At 43.6% G+C, this 20,465-nt stretch overlaps 1 protein-coding gene across 6 annotated transcripts in view; it reads right to left on the reverse strand.

Annotated features, from left to right (window-relative positions):
* Positions 1-20,465, reverse strand: part of MYO7B (myosin VIIB) — a 111,458-nt gene that overhangs the window by 78,052 nt on the left and 12,941 nt on the right. For 5 of the 6 annotated variants that reach the window (XM_045203145.3, XM_045203146.3, XM_045203147.3 and 2 more), the window contains exons 2-6: positions 17,186-17,226; positions 7,360-7,473; positions 6,355-6,507; positions 5,080-5,264; positions 2,035-2,156 (exon numbers count right to left, since the gene is read on the reverse strand). In XM_045203145.3, the coding sequence (XP_045059080.2) occupies positions 2,035-2,156; positions 5,080-5,264; positions 6,355-6,507; positions 7,360-7,473; positions 17,186-17,203 (592 nt within the window). In that variant the 5' untranslated portion in view covers positions 17,204-17,226. The remainder of the gene's footprint in view (positions 1-2,034; positions 2,157-5,079; positions 5,265-6,354; positions 6,508-7,359; positions 7,474-17,185; positions 17,227-20,465) is intronic. The other variant, XM_053918547.2, reaches the window with a different exon arrangement.

The following is a 20,465-nucleotide window of genomic DNA, read 5'->3' on the forward strand; positions in this document are numbered from 1 at the left end:
GCAGAAATCAGACCATGTCGTACTGGTGAAAACACAAACAGAGAGCGTAATAGAACAGAATAAGAGTCCAGAAATAGATCAACTATATGGTCAATTGATTTTAGGCAAAGGAAAAAAAGCAATTTAATGGAGAAAGAATAGTGTTTTCGACAAATGGGGCTTAAATGATTGGAAGGTACTAAGGGAGGGAGGGAGGAAAGAAAAGAGAAAGAAGGACTCAATTATACCTTGTACCACAGAAAAAATTAACGAAAAATGGATCATAGACCAGATTGTAAAACCTAAGACTACACAACATCTAAAAGAAAATGTAGGAGAAAATTTCTGGATTAGGCAAAGATTTCTTAGATACGGTACCAAAAGCATAATCAATAAAAGAAAAAAAATGATAAATTGAACTTTATCAAAATCTAAAACTTCTGCCTACAAAAACACTGTTAAGAGAATGAAAAGACAAATCACAGACTGGGAAAAATTACTTACAAACCACCTATCTTATACAGGACTTGTATCCAGAATGTGTAACTAACTCTTACAAAATCATTAATAATGAATCAACTCAGTCAAAAAATAGGCAGAAGGTTCGAACAGACACAGAAGCTACACAGATGGGAAGTGAGCTCATGAAAAGCAGCTCCAGTTATTAGTCATGAAGGAGAAGTGAGTGTGAGCCGCAATGAGGTCCACTGTGCCTGTGGCAGTGCAGACAGCTGCCTGCCCCCCCCCCCCCCGCCCCCAGCACAGGGGCAGTGGCAGTACTCATCTACTGCTTGTGGGTGTACTGGATGGGGCAGCTGCTTTGGAAACAGTTTGGCAGTTTCTGACAAAGTTAAATGGCTCACTTGCCATCCAACAATTTCACTCCTGCATGATTATTTAAGAGAAAAACATGTGTTCACACAAAAACCTGTATGTAACTGTTGGTAGAGGCTTTATTCATAATCACTAAAAACTATAAACAACCCATATGTCCTTCACTTTGTGGACAAACTATGGTACTTATAAGTAATGTAATAAAAGGAATAAATCTTGATATAGGCAACAACATGGAAAAGTCCCCAGTGCATTATGCTAATGAAAGTAACCAGACCCAAAAGGCTACAAACTGTATGATTTTACTTATATGACCTTTTGAAAAAGATAAAACTATAGTGGAAAAAACAAATCAGTGGTTGTGACAGTGTGGGGCTGGGAATAGAGCTGACTACAAGGGGCCTGAGGGAAATTTTGAACATTCTGTATCATGATTATGATGGGGGTTATATGACTTGTATGAGTTTGTCAAAACTCACAAATCTGTACATCAAAAAGGTGAATTTTTACTGTATGTAAACCATACCTCAATTATAAAGAAAAAGAGAATGCGCTGACCAGTGGCTGACAACATTGGGACTGAGGTTATTGGCATTGGGCCACCCCCACCAGAGACTGAGTGAAGGGAGCACTAAGACCTGGCATCAGGCCTAATACTCTTCTAACTGGCATTGGCTCCAGAGTTCCCCATGGGGTTGGCCAAGACCTTGTCAGGTGTGCATTGCAGTGTGAATCTTATCCTGCCCAAATCTGTTCCTTCCTAAATCTGTTCCTTCGTAAGTGTCCTGCCAGCATTCCAGTCTGGAGGCTTTTCTTGCCCATTCCTGTTTCCTCCCCCTTCACCTTCTTCAGGGGTTACCACTCAACAAATCTGTTGCAGCCCTAACCCCAGCGAACAACTGCTTCCCAAAGGACAAACTGACATACACAGCATTTCCCAAGTTGATTTCATTTTGGACCCCTTTTAAAAGGAATACTTGTTACAATCCTGTGGAAAACAAACAGTAAAACTTATAGGGTCATCAGTATTTCCCCTTTGTGCTTCCTGGGAAGCCCCACACTACTACCCACTCCATTCTTGTCTTTCATGTCCTGAGGAATCTTGAAAAGTTGCTGAAAGTGTGTGGTCTCTCTTGTCCTTCCCCAAGGGCACCTCTTGGCAGGAAGGCTCCAGCCCACAGGAAGGGCCTGGGAGGAGGGCTGGTCTTAAGGGTGACTTACCTTCCAGGATGGGGTTGGCTTCCAGGACCTGTTGCTCAATCCATGAATGCTGGCCACTGACTGTGGCTAGGAACTGCAGGATGAGCTTGGTGGTCTCTGTCTTCCCTGCCCCAGACTCACCACTGCAAAGACAGTACACGAGGAATTAGTCAATCGAAACATAAGGTTTTCAGAACCTCTCAACTCTACTGCAAACCCATTACAGGCTTTCTTTCTGGGGAAGTCTGAACAGAGAATCTCTCCCTTCGTGCAGAATTCCCACCGCATTTGCCCTTGAGTCCTCTGTGGTTTCAGACTGTCTATGTTGTTCTAGTTATTGGTGTGTTTGTCTTTGGATCCTGCTAAACTGTGAGCCCTAGCAGGCAGGGTCTATTAGGTTCATTCCAAGGTCATGGGCACAGTGCTCAGTAATAACAGATGAATGAAAAAGACCAGAAGACTGGATGCCTTGTTGTGACATTCTCTACATGAGCAGGGAGTTTGTGTTGGCTGGAAGGGAACTGCATCAGTCTCTTGGGGAGCAATTTGGCACAGGTATCAAAACCTTCAGAATTATTCCGTGTTTAGTCTAAGAAAATAATCCTAAAATTAAAAAAATCTTTCATCACAAAGCTTTCTGCTCATTAAAGCATTATTTATTTACCATTGTAATTGTGGAAAATTAGCAGTAACCTAAATGGGGGAAATTAATTATGGTCCATCCAGTCAGGGAACATCATGTAGCCATTAAAACTGTCTACCCAGAGCTTGCAACAACATAGTCAGTGCTTATGAATTACAGGAGTATGGCAGATGTTGGCACTATTCAGTATAATTTTAACTAAGTGGGTCGGGAAAGTATTCTCCAAAAAATATCTAGCAATTTTTTTCTCAGAATATTTTTCTGAAATTTTCTAAAATTTCCATAGTGAATATATATTAATTTCATGCTGGTAAGATATGAAAACTGTTTTTTTTTTTTTTAATTACCTAGGAGCCCTGACTGCTGTGGCTTAACGGATTGAGTGCAGGCCGGGCCTGTGAACCAAAGGGTCACTGGTTTGATTCACAGTCAGGGCCAATGCCGGGGGTTGCAAGCCAGGTCCCCAGTAGGAGGCATGCAAGAGTCAACCACATCGATGTTTCTCTCCTTCTTTTTCTCCCTCCCTTCCCTGATCTCTAAAAATATATAAATAAAATCTTTAAAAAATTACTTAGGACACTTAGTCCTGTAGAGCATCATCCCAATATGCCAAAACTGTGGGTTCAATCTCCCATCAGGGTACACACAAGAATCAACCAATGAATGCATAACTAAGTGGAACAGGGGTTGCTGTACTTTACAGTTCACATAATGAGCTCCCACAATCCAGTCTCCAAGGTTCTTCTCCTAATTTTATTTCCTCTCTGGTACCATTTTGAAGCAAATCCCAGACAAATATTATTTCATCTGAAAATATTAATTTTTAGAAAGTTTTGCTCATAATATCCACACTTGCTATTCCAGTGAAGTCAGCCAGATCCCCAAGTTTCCACTGAGTCAAGGAATATGTGAATGCTTGCTGCAGACACAAGCAGGGGCAGAGAGCCAGGGTGGCAGGCTCATAGCCCAGGGGAGGGGAGTGGAGGTGGGCAGGATGAGAAGGCAGTTTGATTCCAAGTGATCTGTTCATGCAAAGGATAGAAGAACAGTGTGCCTTGTTCTCTTTTCAGGCACTGTGTCCTGGAGGTGAGAAGTGGCTCTGTGAGCTTCTCAGCCAGCTTACGACACAATCCTGGAGGCCTTTGGCAGAAAGGTTCCCTGCTCCCAGTGTAGGGGACAGATTAAGAATGTGCTATGCAGACAGGCAAAACCTGAGAGGGGTCAGAGCACCAGCTCCTTGGCACAGTATTCCCATTCACTAGGAGAAGTGAAAATGACTCCATTGAATGGAGTTTACTCCACTGGGTTTGAATTCCCTACTTAATAACTGTGTCCTTGGGAAAGCATCTCAACCATGGTTGTAGGTTTTCCCAACAGCAGAACAGGAGTAAAAATGTCTATTCAAAAGGTTGCTGAGAACATGAAGCATGATAACCTATGCTACAGGACTTCAGTCTGGGTTGGAACATCTCCTCCTCAGAGAGGCTGTGACTAGTCTGACCCCCCTCTGCCTCCACCTAAAGCAGCGGCGCCATCACTCTCTTTTCTCTTTCCCTGCAGTGTTTTTCTTCAAAGCTCCTATTACCTGCTGGAAAAACTTGCTTATTTATTGTGTGCCCATCTGTCTCCCTTCAATAAGATATAAGGTCCTTGAGGCAGGAATTGTGATCCCTTTTATTTGCTGTCCTCCCCATGTTAGGATGGTGTGGGGCACACTACTGGAGCACAATAGAACCTCCAATAAATGAGTGAATGAATGAATGAATGAATGACTACTATAACACCAAGCAATATGCCTTGGAGCCAAATTCCACCTCTTTCTTCCTATCCCTCTTACCCTCCTTTCCCTCAGTGCAAGGTGGGCCTGTGCAGGAAGCAGAGAGGCCAGGTCAGGCAACAACTCTCTGAAGCAGGATTAGGTCCTGGACTGGAGGGGAACACATCCCCTCTGGGCCCTAGTGACCTGAGAGCTAATCCTGGAGCCACTGCTACTCTGTCCTCACTTGAGGCCTGCCCTGAGTTTTTTCTTTGTTTTTTGAGTGAGGCCTTGCCTGTTTGACCACAGCACCCCAAGTGCCTATCCTGGGCTCACTTCTAAATGAGCCATCCCATCCTTGCTTGTCTTAAAGTATAGTCACTGAAGGGCGCACAGTCTAGGCCCTGGTAATACAGTGGAAGAGCAGGTTCTGAAGGAAGGAAGCTTTGGAAGGACTTTTAAGGGTAGGAGGGCAGCAGGGCCAGATGCCTGAGGGCTCATGTGCTATTGGGGAAGGTGTTTGCAGATGAATGGGAGCCCCTAAATCATAGGCTGGTCTGTGGAAGAGGTTTAGAGAGAGGAAGTGCTCCCTCCTTTATAAGATGTTCAGTCTGGGTGCCTGGCCCATCTGCCTCCTGCCCCAGTAATGTGAAGAGTCTGCCCCCACCTGATAATACAACACTGGTCCCTCTTGTTCCTCTTCATGTTGAAGTAGCAATTGTTTGCGATGGCAAAGACATGTGGAGGCAGCTCACCCACGTGGCAGTTGTAGTACAGCTGTACCTGCTCCCGGGTATAGAGGGGCAGCACCTGGAATGGGTTCATGGCTACCAGGATGGAACCTGTGTATGTCTGGGGAAGGGAGCAGGAAATTAGTGCCTTGCACTCTGAGGGCCAGCGCTGCCTGGTCCTGATCTTGGCCTTAGAGCAGCTGACTCTGGTGGGGTAAGGTGTCTGATTCTGGCTGGAAGATAAGATATTCAGCTGCTCATATCCCTCCTCTGAAAAGATGGGGTATTCGCCATGAGAGAGAACTTCAAGGTTGGGTCTACATTCACAGGAAGAATACATAAGAAAATCTTACACAGGAAGAAAATGTTAATGTTTACCATTCTATTGGATATTTAGAACAAGCTTGATAAAAATGGGTTAGATGTATGAAGTAGTGTTCACCTGTCCCCCACAGGGACTCTATGAGGCTAGTCAACAATTTCAGTCCCCACTGACCCCTCCTGGGATCCCAGTTGAGGACCACTTGCTCACATGCAACCCCAGCTAGCCCTGCCTGTGCCTCTGAGGGTGTGATAGGGGCAGCCACCTCTATGAGTCACATGGTCATCCCACTCTTAGTCTTTATTTTAGAAATGGAGAGGATAAGCTTTCTCACTGCAAGGATTATGACAACCAGGCAAAAAAGGCAAGCTAACTGCTATTATCAGACCTAGGGGCTCTGATGCATATTCAGCAGAAGTGGCTCAATAGGCCCTCTATCCCCTCCTCGCAGGGCCACCTCCTTCTCTCCTCTTCGTCCTCACCCTATTCATGGTCCCCTGCCTGCTGGTGACTCTGTCTCTGTCATATGCCTAGGAAGGGGTCATGCAGAAGACTATGCCCATCCCCATGACCTCTGGTCCACTTGGCCATCAGAGCAGGTCTTCTGCTCAGGGAAGAGGCAGTACTGATTGAGCACCTACTATGTGCTAAGCACAGTGCTGGCGCTGTATAGGCCAGCTTTCTGCACTCTCAAAAAACATTTTCACACTCTTTCAGATTAGGAACAGAGATGGAGAAATGTTGGGCAGCTTTTCCACATCAAATAGTGGGGATTGAACCAGGTGTGCCTGGCTGTACACCCCAGCACATGGTGTTCTTCCCCAGCCAGAAGGACAGCATGTGTGGACAAAGCCTCCATGGGGAGCCCCACAGGGACATGAGGGCTCACATAGATCTTGTGCTTCTGGTAGCGGATCAGGAGGTTATGCACCATGCCCGCCTCATTCAGGTCCCCCAGGTGGATCATGTCATCCACACCCTGAGCCGAGTTTGGGTGCATGGGGCTGAGGGTACCAAGGTCTTCTGTTCGGATCCAGTGTTCCTGGAATGAAGAGCACAGAATCCCCTAAGTGGGCAATGTCTGCATGAACCAACCCACTGTACTTCTCGTCCAAGCTCTCAACAGATCAGCTGACCTAGTGACACATTTCTGGCCAGGGCCAGTCTGTAGTTAAGGTCAAGGGACACTGGGACAGCATCAGGTCAGTCTAAGGCTGGAGTCAGCACATGCCTAGGACCAGGTGCCAGCTGGGGGCTGGAGGTGAATTTTAGACCAGGGTCAGAGAAGCTTGTAGCCCAAAGTCACACGTGGCTGTGATTAGGATCAATCACAGCTGGGAGACTCACAGACTGTTAGAATAAAAGTATGCAAGTAAAAGTTTTTTCAACTGCATAACATCATTTTGCAAATAGAAATGTTATTGTTAATTCTACTGGCTTCTATAGTATGCGGTCACAGGCCACAGTCTAGAATCTTCTCCTTGGAAGCCAAGCTTCCACATGCCCCACTCTGTAGAGGACTGCCTGAAGAGGAGTTAAGTTTCCTATCTTTCCAGCTCACTCACCTTTACTTTGCAAACCAGTTTTCTGCCCTCCCTCCTCTCTGACACAGCCCCTGTCCCATTTCACTCCTTCCCGCTCCCCTAATTGTCCTAGTTTTCCATCTGCCAACCCATCTCTCACTTTTTCACTATAAAAACAGTCCCTGAGACAGACATGCAACATTCACCATGACAGGACTCTCTATAGGCTGTCCTGCCACACAGGTCCTCACTTGGACATTAGAACTCCTGGTGTGGGGGAGCAGTACCAGAGAAGAGAGGGTTCAGAGTCCTGGGGCGGGATGGGGACACGGAGACACCTCAGCCTCCTGGGAATGCAGGACCACACTGACCTTGCCCTCATCATCTTCAACCAAGATCTTGCCAGGCTTTATTTCTTTGATGATGCCCCCAATAGCAACATTGGTTTTGTTGGCAAAGGGGGCGTTCAGCCACACATGGTCACCCTAGAGGGCAGAGAGAAGACTGCAGTCAGATCCGTGCTCCACCTTCTCCTTCTTGCTCAAGACTTACCTTTCCTGGGAGCTGTCCCTTCCAACTAAGAGTTCCCAAGGCAGCTGGGCCCTTCCACCACCCACCTTCCATCTTCTCCTCCTTCTTTATCCCTCCCTACCTACTTCTTCTGGTCACTCTTGCCAGGATAGTAATGGGAAGTGGTAGTGGGAGTGTCCCTGACCTAGCTTGGTTCTAAGAAATGGATAAGCCACATTTGCAGGAAGCAGCCTCTCTGTGAGGTAGAAAGAGTCTTTGCCCTGTGAATAGCCCTGTAGTGCACAAACCAATTGGCTGGGAAGAAGTGAAGACTAAACTCTCATTAGGTTTTTGCTAGCTCGCAACATGGCATTGACCTACATAAACCCTTTTGTGATCCAAAAAAGCTTACCCTATTCAAAGAACAGTAATTGAAAAGGGACCAGCAGAGGTCTACCCTCAAAGAAACTGAAATCTAAAAGGAGGAATGGACCAGGTGAATAAGACCAGAAAAAACAAACAAACAGAAGTGCCACAGAGCACTTGCGTTGTGATCAAGTATTTCACTGCAATTTCCAAAATCTTATTAAAGGGCAGACCAGAAGCATAAATGACATGGCAAGACAACTGAAAGGATGAGACTTTAACTAGTAGAACTCAAGAAAGAAATGGAGGATAAGAAATAAACACAGGTCAGAAATGACAGCAAAATTGGAAACAACAACAGAAGAATAGAATAGTGCCACTAAAAACATGGTAAACATCATAGAAGACAATGTAAACAATAAAATAAACAAAGCCAAATTAAAATGGAGTTGTAGCAGCCATCCCAAAGGAACTGCCTTGTGTATCTTACTCCTCAAACCTTTGGAATGTTAAAATAGGGCAAAGTAACTTTTGAATTGGACCTAAAGCAACCTTGTGTCCCAGAGAACTGTTTGCCAGGAAAACAAGAAAACAGTTATCACAACTACTGGACTGATGACAACTGGATTGAAAATTTAAAACATTGCTTAGAATCAGTGTCACTGTTTTAGCTTTTCTGCACCAGTAGAAATGCCTTTCTTCTATCTTTATAATTGTTTCCCTTCCTTTTCTCAAAATATACATTGCCATTTTCTTGTAATCAGACAATTATTTGAGCTTCTGCCTGAATCAGTGCTTCATGAATACCTATTCTTGTTGATCTCATAAATGCTTGTTTCCTCTCACTTTGGCCTTTTATTTTTAGGTTAACAACAGGCAGGAGAAAAGTAAGTAAATTGACATAAAAATTTTAAAAGATTAGGATTGGGAAGAAAATAATAGATATGGAAGACAGGAAAAATACAAATAATTGGAGTGTCTAAAGAAGAAAACTAGAAAAGAAAGAGAAAGATTATTTAAAGGTATAATTTAAGACAACTTTCAAGAAATTAAAGAAACCTTGAAGTTACAGATTGAAAACACACCAGGTACCAGGAAATATTGACAAAGAAAAATAAACTCTAGGACAAATACTAGTACAGGTTATTGAACTTCAGAAACAAAGAAACAATTTAGGAGGAGGGGTAGACAGACAGAAAGGTAAGTTCACTTGTAAGGAGAAAACATAGGACAAGTTCAAATCCTATGTGAGGTCCAAATAACTGCTACAAAGATCTCAAGAAAAGAGGAATGCACCCGTTAGAATGCACCCATTGCTACTGTCAGAAGAACAGAAAACAAGTGTTGAGGATGTAGAAAAATTGAAACACTTGTGCATTGCTGGGGAAAATGTAAATTGGTACAGTTACTGGGGAACACAGTATAGAGGATTTTCAAATAATTAAAAATAAAACTACCTTGCCCTGGCTGGTGTGACTCAGTGGACTGAGTGTCAGCCTGCAAATCACAGGGTTGCTGGTTAGATTCCCAGTCAGGGCACATGCCTGGGTTGCAGGCCAGGTCTCCAGTATGGGGCATGCAAGAGGCAATCACACATTGATGTTTCTCTCCCTCTCTTTCTCCCTCCCTTCCCCTTTCTCTAAAAATGAATAAAATCATTATAAAAAATAAAAATAAAAACTACCTTATGATCCAAAGAAATTCAAAGCAGGCTCTCAAACTGATAGTTGTACACCCATGTGCATTGCAGCATTATTCATAATAGCCAATAAGTGAGAGAAACTCAAATGTCCACTGACAGATGAACAGATAAATCAAATGCAGTATATACACATAAAGGTATATCATGCAACCTTTAAAAAGGAATTCCTGTCATAAGCTACTATTTGGGTAGATCTCAAGGACATTTAGGCTAAACAAAATAAGCCAATCACAAAAGGAAAAATACTGTCTGATTCCACTCATATGAAGCATCTGAACAATTCAAAATCATCAAAACAGAAAGTAGATAGGACTGAAAGAAGAGGGAGGGATAATAGTGTTCAATGTGTATAGAGTTCAGTTTTATAAGTTCTCAGATATGTTGCACAACAGTGTGAATAAGCTTAATGCCACTGAGCCTTATGCTTCAAATGGTTGTTACTAAATTTGATATTATGTGTTTTTTACCACAATTAAAAAAGGAAACTTAGTGATTTTTTACCCAAATTGCCATTTCAGTATAAAGGTAACAAACATTTTTGAAAATGCAGTAGTATTGCCATAAGCCTCCTGGAAAAAACAAGTAGGGAACAAACTAATGAACAGTATAAAGGATGAAAATTAGGTCCACATCAACACACATGGTCAGGAAGTTTCAAAATACTTGGGACAAAGAGAAGAGAATAAAAGCTTTCAGAGAGAAAAAAAATTATACAAAGACTCAAAAATTAGAATGGTATCAAATTTCTCAACAGCAGTGCCAAAAGTCAATGTAGAGTAAATGTATTCAAAATTTTCAGAATGAAATCTTATGCCCAACTGACCTCAAATGCAAATGAACATGTGTTTAGACAAGCAAGTTGTTACAAACATTTACCTCTTAGATAACCTTTCCTCAGGAAGAAATTATGGGACTTGCTATATCAAAACAGAAGTAAACCAGGAGAAAGAAAGACCTCAGTCCAGGAACAGGAGTAAGTACAAAGAGGAGGAGAAAGGGATGTTCAGGGTAGCTGTGAAGGACATCCCAAGATGACAGGTGTACTTAAGATATAGAAGATATCAGTCTATATATTGCAGGTCAGCAACTCTTGGAGAGATTTCTTCCTGAGGATGAAAGTGATTGAACTCCCAATGAATGAAGAACATTTTGAAAGGAAATGGACATATCTGGGACAAAGTTGGGGGTAAATCTTGTGATAAATACATAGAAAACTAAGCAGACAGGGAAAGGACAATTACAAAGTCTAGCACAGGAAAGCACAAACACTTAGAGTACACTGTGTGGCTCAACTGAGAGTAGCATTTGCTTAGGTAAAATAAGTAAACTCTGTATGCAGATTGGATCAAAGCTAGGATTTAGACTTCTGGCCAAGATGGAGAAGTAGGTAGATACACTTTGCTTCCTTGCACAACCAAAAGAAAAACAACAACAAATTTAAAAACAAAAAATTGGGTTGCTTGGCACTGGTGAATCCCTAATGCTCCTCCACTTACTACATAACAGGCATAGTGAGGAAAAAAATATATGGCCCAAATGAAAGAACAGTTCAAAGCTCCAGAAAAAATACAACTAAGCAACGAAGAGACAGCCAACCTATCAGATGTACAGCTCAAAACACTGGTAATCAGGATGCTCAAAGAAATGGTTGAGTATGGTTGCAAAATATAGACAAAAGTGAAGGCTATAAAAAGTGAAATAAAGGAAAATGTATAGGGAACCAACAGTGAAGGGAAGGAAACTGGGACTCAAATCAACAATTTGGAGCAGAAAGAAGAAATAAACATTCAACCAGAAAAGAATGAAGAAATAAGAATTCAAAAAAATGAGGAGAGGCTTAGGAACATACAGGACAACTTTAAACACTCCAACATCTGAATCAGAGGGGTGCCAGAAGGAGAAGAGGAAGAGCAAGACATTGTAAACTTATTTGAAATAATAGTGAAAGAAAAATTCCCTAATTTGGCAAGATAAATAAACATACAAGTCCAGGAAGCTCAGAGAATCCCAAAGAAGTTGGACCCAAGGAAGCACACATCAAGGCACATAATAATTACATTACCCAAGATTAAAAATGAGAGATTCTTAAAAGCAACAAGAGAAAAGGAGACAGTTACCTACAAAGGAGTTCCCATAAGACTATCAACTGATTTCTCAAAAGAAACCTTGTAGGCAAGAAGGGGCTGGAAAGAAGTATTCAAAGTCATGCAAGGCAAGGACCTACATCCAAGATTACTCTATTCAGCAAAGCTATCATTTAGGATGGAAGGACAGATAAAGTGCTTCCCAGATAAGGTGAAGTTAAAGGAGTTTATCATCACCAAGCCCTTATAATATGAAATGTTAAGGGGACTTATCTGAGAAAAAGAAGAAGATCAAAAGACGATCAGCAAAATGACAACAAATTCACAACTATCAACAACCGAACCTAAAAAAGAAAAAAAACCCCAAAACAAAACAAGAACAAATTGAGCAAACAACTAGAACAGGAACAGATTCACAGAAATAGAGATCACATGGAGGGTTATCAGCAGGGTAGGGCAGGTGGAAGAATGGGGGGAAAGGTACAGGGAATAAGAAGCATAAACGGTAGGTACAAAATAGACAGAGGGAAGTCAAGAATAGTTTGGGAAATTCTCAGACTTATATGTATGTTTATAAGAATTTATAAGTATGACCCATGGACATGAACTAAGGTGGGGGAATGATGGTGGGAGGTGGGGTGCAGGGCAGAGGAGAATAAAGGGGAGAAAAATGGGACAACAGTAAGAGCATAATCAATAAAATATATTAAAATTTTAGAAGAAGCTAGGATTTAGCAAGTTCAGGAGGATGGAGAGGTGGGGGTTATGGGAGAGGAGCTAAGGCCTTTTTTACATGGTGGGGAGTCAATAAGAGATAATGCCTGAAAGTAAAAACTCAGGTATCACTGTAGCATGTTCTTTAGAGACCTAGAGAGAAATATCAAAGAATCAACCTGAAGTGTTGACTGTGGTCACCTCTAGGGAAGAGGAAGCGGGGGGCTGACTCTTTAAACTGGGCTGCTGTACAACTTTATCAAAATAAAAGCTAAATTAAGATGAACAGCCGGGAACAATTGCTATAGAATGCAGAAGATTGGCATGAGCAACATACACTGCTCAGTGAATGCGTTATATAAATATCAGAACCTCTCAGTCCTTGGATGAAATTCCAGTGCAAATAGTCTCAGTGTGCAGCTGAAACAACTGGCAACTCACCAAAGCAATGTTAAAAGTCAAAGACACAATGGGCATCTCAGAGCAAAACTGATATAAACCAGAGACCAAAAAAAGAGACCATCTTTAATCCAGACTGAGTGATGATGTGTCAGCCTGACATGAGCAGCAAGAATAAATAACAGAGTTGGAACATGACTTTTGTTCACTCCAGTTAGCCAAAGCTCTAGTAGAAAATAATGAGAAGCCAACCAGCAGAAAATAGAGTGTCTTCATAAACTCTATTGGCAGAAAAAGATGACTATGAAGAAGTAGCTGAATCAAGAAAAGAGTGAATGAGAAAAGAACAAGCAGAAGCTCTTAGCTGCAAAGCAAGTAAAAGTCCTATACTGAGATTCAAAAAATAGAGGCTGAGTTACAGAAATCAGAGAGCACTATGTAGCCTTCATTACTCTTCCATCAGAAATGTCTGACAACCAGCTGCCCCCTGTCCTGCAGAAAGAACTTTTGCAGAAGAGAAGGTGGTAGTCCTCCAGCCTGAGACAGAAATTACTAAAGGAAATCCAAAGATCTGAAGTCATGAACAATTCATTTCTGGGAGACCAGTTCCTCAGATGTTTTTACTCTACCATCTCCTGAGATGTGCAGACATTTTTGGTCCAATTGTTGAAACTGGCTGTGTACCTTGATACCATGTGCCCCCTTGCTGTGTCTTTCTCTTTCTATGGTAGAAGAGATGAGCCTAGAGATGGCTCTGTACATGCAGATGGGTCACGGAGGAACCTCCACTAGGAGCCCTCTGGTCTCAGCCCTCACACAGGTCCATCAACAAACCAAGAGAAGCCTGGCCTTACCACAGGGACAAACAGTATGACTACCACTGGTGTGGAGCAGCCTGTCTTTCCCAGGAGTGCTACCTGCAGTGCCTGGTCATTGGAATTCTCCAACCCCAGTCCTATCTGTTAAGGCATGTTTTGACTGAGGATAGGAATGAAGGATTTTCCATAAAGCTCAACAAGTGTTTATGGCTCCATGAACTGGGGACTGTGCCAATCCCTAGAGAGATTTCAAAATATTTCCATCAGGTGTTGTCCATTGAAGTTCCTCTGCAAACACACGTGGAACATTCATCATTCTCATTTGCAAGGAAAAGGGGTTTCATTAAAGTGACTAAAAACCAGACAGCCCTTTTATTTGACAGATGGTAAAACTAAGGTCCAGAGAATGGAGAGGCATGGCTAGGGTTATACAGCAAGCAAAAGGCAAAGGTTTCTTATGCTTATGAAGTGTGAAAATCAATTTACTCCAACTCAGTCCTGACAGGTGTGGCTTGGCTGAGCATCATCCCACCAAGTGAAAGGTTGCTGTTTCATTTCCCAGTCAGGGTACATGCCTAGGTTGTAGAGACAGTCCCTGGTTGGGGTGCATGCAAGAGGCAACCAATGGATGTTTCTTTTCCTCTCTTTCTCCCTCTCTCCCCTTCTCTCTAAAAATAAACTTTAAAAAATTTAAAAAATTGTTCTCCACCTCAAAGTCTATTTTAATTACACTAGAAAAGTTTACTAGCCTGATGCTCCCCATCAGGGTCCACTGCTAATTGCTTTTAAAAAATAAAGACTCTTTCCATGCTGTAGTTATTCAACATGTGTGAAGTTTCTTAATAATAGAGATTAGAGTAAAAAATTTAAGTCCGTTATGGACTAAATTGTATCACCCCAAAATTGATATGTTGAAGCATTAACCCCCAATGTGACCATATTTGGACATAGGGTGTTTAAGGAGGTAATTAAGGTTAAATGAGGTCAAAGTGTGGGGCCTAATCCAGTAGGATTGGTGTCCTTATACGAAGAGGAAGAGACACCAGATCTCTCCTTCTTTCTCTCTTTCTCTGTCTCTGTCTGTCTGTCTCTCTCTCTCCCTTTCCCTGAGCACACAGAAAGAAGGCCATGTGAAGACACACTGAAAAGGTGGCCATCTGCAAGCTAGGTAGAGAGGTCTCACCAGATACCAACCTAAGGGCACCCTCATCTTGGACCTCCAGCTTCTAGAATTGTGAAGAAAAGAATTTCTGTGGTATTTTGTTATGGCTATCAGAGCAGACTAATAGAAAGCCCCTTTGAATTCAGACAGATCTGGGTTCTAATCCCCACTCTCCATTCCATGAGCTGTATGGCCCTTAACCAAGGGGAAGTTACTTAACCTCTCTGAGCTTGTTTCCTTCCTCATCTGTTGAAAGGAGCACTTTCACAGGGCTGCTGTAAAGATGGCATGTAACATGGGTAAGGAACCCAAATAGTGCTAAGTACAGAGTAAGCACAGATAGAAGAAATGCTGGTAACCAGTTCAGCAAGGTTCTGCCCTCTATTCAACAATAATTTGGACCCTCTGAAGCAGTCACTGATGAATAAATCCATCACCCTTCTCTCAAGGAACTTGCAATCTTAGAAGATAGAGCAGGACATAATTGCCATTAAGAGTGATATGTCTCCAAGCAGTATCTTTTAAAACTCTGCTTGAAGTTAGTCACATTCCCAGTGGGACCTTTGGATCTAATTCATTCCTATGTGAAATAAACCTGGGTTTGCTTTCAAACCTCCTCATGCCCCAAAGTGGTGCCAAATTCTAATGTTTGTGATTGAATTACAAAAAGACCTTGCAACTCTCCAGTTGGGGTGTGTATGGGAGACAACTAATCAATGTTTCCTTCTCACATTGAGGTTCTTTCTCTCTCTCTCTCTCTCCTCTTTCTCCCTTCCTCTTTCTCTAAAATCAATAATCATATCTTCAGGTGAGGATTTTTTTTTTAAAGCCCTTGCACCTTGAAAATCTGTAGACCACATGTGTTCTCCCTCTAGCCTGAGACAGCATCTATTCTGTAATTGAAAAAGCCAACACTGGCTGCCCATTCTGTGAGTCAGACACTTGGAGGGTTTAGTTGCAGAAGCCCTGAAGCAATGCTTGGGGGTGCTGCTCCCTCTCGTGGATCCAGCAGCCAGAAGATGATGACCATTTTGTGGCTTTGCATTCAGGATGAGAATATTTGGAGCATTTTCTTATCAAAGAGGACATTGACGTTGCAGCATTACCATAGGTAGTTAACTAGTTATTAATAAGAGAGAGTAAAGAGAATTAGACATTGAGCTTAATAAAAAAGATCATGAGCCTGTTTGCTTTATCAGAAAACTATAGCTTCATACCCCTAGGGGATTACAGCATTGCTCCACCAAGTGGATTAACTCTCTTCCGTTAGCCCCTCCAGTATGGGATTGTTGGAAGGTGCACAGGGGGAGGTGCTTGATCATAGAGGCCTGTCAGTCTAACTAGGAGATGGATGGACTTATCAAAACCCCATGAAAACTTGGGAAGTTGATTGGTTATTCTGAAAAATCTCCTGGTTATAACACCAGGGGAATAAAGAAGCTCACTTGCTCGCTCTCTCTCTCTCTCTCTCTCTCTCACCTGCATTCTCCCTATTTGTTTGTTTGCATGATCTCTCTCTTCTGGGACCATGCAGGTCTAGAAGCTACTGGGGCCCATGGCAGACTATGTGGACTACAAAGGACTAAGCTTTAATAAGAAGCAGAATCTCTGGACACTGGCTTTTTTTTTTCCCCCCCTTTCTGAGGACACAGGTAGACTTTTTCCATGGCAGGATGGAGGGAGATGGGACACTGGAAACCCAGGGGCAGATTTCAACCTGAATAAACCTTGCCACATCACAATCTCCCATGCGCAGGTCCTTAGAATGATTTCCTCACAATCCTGTGGAAGAGCCTGATTTCCACCATCAACAGCAGTACTCTCTGGCTTTCTTGCATTTTGGCTAGAATTCTGGAGGGCAAGGAAGAATGCCTGGGCTGGTTTGGGGCTTCTCCTCTGGGCTCCCCCAGCCCGCTGAGCTTTTTGGTCCTGTGCACATCACCCAGGTTGCCTGGAGGCCTGTCCCCTCACCCCAACCCAAGGGCAGGACAGTGTGTCAGTGTTTGTCAACTCAATAGTGAATGTGAAGCTTCTATGCTCCCTTCTCACGGTGAGCTGTCTTTGGGCTACTGGGACATAGCAGGCAGCCAGAGATTCTTGTTGATCTGAGGGAAGATGAGGCAGAGACCCAAGTGCTTGGGCCTATGTTTATTCCCGCTCTCTGGGAAAATGAGACAACAAATGAGAAATGCCTTTGTCAAAACATTTTAAGTCTGAATATGAGTGAAGGATTATTGAGCACAAGTGGCCCCCTGCTGAGGCCCAGCAACTGGCTAAACTGGTTTTCTTTAGATAATGTGATCTGTCTTGTTTTTCAAACTCTATTTCTCTGTTTTTTTTCTTGTAGGGTCTCCTTGCCTCTCTTTTCTGCTTGAGAGTGATTTGACTAGCCTTTTGGAAGTGCCACAGACCATTCTTAGATGGGACAGATGCAATTCTTACCAGCTTGAAGACTGACATCCTGAGATAGCAGCCCTTGAAACCTGTATGCAAAAAGAAAGTAGAATGTCAGTCCTCATCCCCTGAGGGAGCCCCTGGGGGTGGAGTGTGTTGCTCAGCATGCACCAAGTGCCTGGCCTGAGTTCTGGTTCAAGAAATGGCTCTTGAATAAATGAATGTCACTGTCCCATCGAAGTGATAGAAGACGCTTTCTCAGTTTCTTTTATTTTATTTCATCTTTCCTGAATATTTATTTTGGGCTCAGCACTGGGCTCGATGTAGGGAGCAGGGGTGGTTCAGAATATACTCAAGACACTGTTTCTATCATCCGGAAGCAAAAATGTTGTCTGGTCAAATATCAGTCATCACCATATACCATGTGGAATTTTGAGGTGAGCAGCCATCATTACCATAGACACGTGACATTCTTTATCCAAGCCTCACAGCACTCTTAAACAGAGGTACTCCTCCATTTTATACATGGGGCTTGACAAAGGAAGGTGGCCCAGTTAGCAGCACCACTGGGAATCCAACCTAGATCTGTTCCCCTGCCTACCTGTCCCCTGTACCTGGCTACCTCCCGCTCCGGGACAGGCCTGATTAGCTTGTAGCAGGCAGAGGCTGGAGGTCACAACCCTGACCTGAAGGAGGAGCCTTGTCCTGACCCGAAGTCCTGGTGCCTTGCCCTCACTGAGCAGCTGAGCAGTGTGAGGTGGTGGCTCTGTTTTATTTCTCAGCATGCTCCCTGCACCTAGCTTAGACCTGCCTTTAGGAGAGACCAGCAGATATCTCCTCAGTGAAACTGTGGATGAAGTCCTTGGAGAAGATGGATTTTAAAGGTGGGTCAGGTGAAAGGACAGAAGGGCATTCACTGAGGAAAGGTCAACTGCAGGGAAGCCAGAAGGTCAGCAGCATGTTGAGCTGAGAAGACTAAGTGGGAGGAAGGACAGTGGGAGTGTAGGCAGCAGTTTGATGTGACAAAGTCTTTTTGCCACTGTGTTCTGTTGGATGAAGAATTTTCTTATTCCAATTTTTATTTAGTACATAAGTCTTTACAGATTTAATGAAACTGTAAACTTACATTTTCCCACCTAACCCCAAAGACACATGGTATCTTTCCTTCCAGGCCTGTCCACACTCTTGTCTCCTGCGACAGATGGAAGAAAGACCTTGCAGCACAGTCTGAGCATCTGTGTCCTGGGGAAGCTGCAGCCCAACCTCCCAGGAGACTCCAAGTCTGGGCCTCCCAGCCCAAGCACTACCCCTGTGTGAAGGTGTGTCCACAGGGGCCTGGGAAAGGGTGGGCATGGTGGGAGAGTAGGGCTTTGCTACCTACTAGCTACAGGAGCTGGAGCAGGTCCTGCAACTGATTTAGGTTGCTGCTTCCTGAAATGGGAGCACTTGGGTTTTACAGAGCCACTGTGAGGTCAGAGAACACAATGCACTCCTGAAATGTTTGTATGTGTCCCCAAGCCTTCCCCAGAAAGCACTCCTGAGGTCTCTGAGGGATTATAATGTCCAGGCAGGAAACTGTTGACAGGTTCCCTCTCCTCTATCCTAGGAGAAGAGTTCCAGATGACTTCCTGACACTGCCTGGACACTGGCAGCCAACAGGGACCCAGCCAGGTGATGCTTTTATGAGAGGGGACTGGGACAAACCACAATTAACAGCTGTCCTGGGGGAGAACTTCTCAGGTACTTTGTTTCACTGCTCTGAGATGTCGCTGTTCCCAATTTGGGGGTGGTGGGGAACAACAGAGGGTGAGAAATGTTGAGACTTTGCAAAAGCTATTCAACTATTAAGTGAGGAAAGGGATTCTACTGCCCAACTTTGAAATCCATGCTCTTTGCTCTACTTCCTCTGCTTTGGGAAAGTTTAAGAGTCTGTTTAAAAGTGCAAAGAAGCCCTTAATCAAATCCTGGCTTCCAGGCAGCTCTTTCAGAGGGAGGCTTGTCTGTCTTTCCACCACACATAACCCAGGGAGGCGGCAGGTAGGAAAGACTCAGAGGGCATTGCTCGGCCTCTAGCTCCCTGTTGTTGCTCTGGCTCCTCAGTTCCCCACACCAGGTAGAAATGTGAGGCTTACCCATGGTTCCTGGCTTTGTCATCCTCTGTCACCCATGGCTTCTGATTTCTATGTATACCATGCCATCCCTCTCCAGATACCAGGGCTGCCTCACAGGTGCCCTTTGCCAGACCTGTTCTCCCCTGGCAGGCTGTGGTGGCCTGCCAAGTTTCCTGGACTCCCACTACGCTGATCCTTAGACTCTGGTAACCTCCCCTCCCCCATGACTGGCTCTGGTCTCCCCATGTCCCAGAGCTGCTCCACATCAGAAGCCATCTACCTTCAGCTCCAGCCACACCCAGGCATCACCACATCCTACCCCATGAGCAACTGTTTTCTCATTTCAATCTGATCGTTAGGCTCCTGTTCCTTCCCTGTCTATCAACTTGCACTTGCATCCTAGTTCCATTTCTATCCCAACCAGTGGTTTTATAAATACCCATAAAAAGAATACAAAGTGGTTTTATAAGTACCCATAAACCAAATAAAAACAAAAGTAAAGCCCAGTAAGTCACACACACTGCAGGGACTCCTCTGGTCCATCACTCTGTTGTAAACAAAGTCTCAGCCTTAAGCTTCGCAAGGCCAAAGATGGGTCGCCCACCCTTCAAAAGAGAGGTCAAGGTGGTTTCATGGCCTGTACTTCCCCTGGTACTTGACCTTTAGAGTACCCTTCGGTGGACTCTGGCCAGCTCCTTCTACAAAAACAAAACAAAACAAAACAACCCCGCTTCAAAGTTACCTCCCTCCACTTACTCTGTAGATCACCTTCATCTGCAACACTGAAATAAGGGAAACCACACTCAGCTTCCAGCTCTACCCACTCCCTGCTTTTCCTATGCCTGTGAACACCTAAGGGATTGCCCATGGGAAGGGACCCCTTGACGGTCCCCCACTCATCCTTCTGCCTTGCCCTCTCTAACAATTGATCAGATCTCATGGACATTTAAAGTATAATAAAGCAATATTATGAACAACTGTATACTTACAAATTTGGTAACTCAAGATGAAATGGACCAATTCCCTGGAAGACACAATCTATCAGAACTCACACAAGGGAAACAAACCCATGTCCCTATGGTCAATTAATATTTGACAAAGGGGGAAGAAGCATCAAATGGACTAAAAATAGCCTCTTTAACAAATGGTGGTGGGAGATCTGGACAGCTACATGTAAAAAAAAATGAAACTTGACCACCAACTTACACCACACACAA

Source organism: Desmodus rotundus, chromosome 2 (genome assembly GCF_022682495.2).
Source record: "Desmodus rotundus isolate HL8 chromosome 2, HLdesRot8A.1, whole genome shotgun sequence".
Taxonomy (NCBI): domain Eukaryota; kingdom Metazoa; phylum Chordata; class Mammalia; order Chiroptera; family Phyllostomidae; genus Desmodus; species Desmodus rotundus.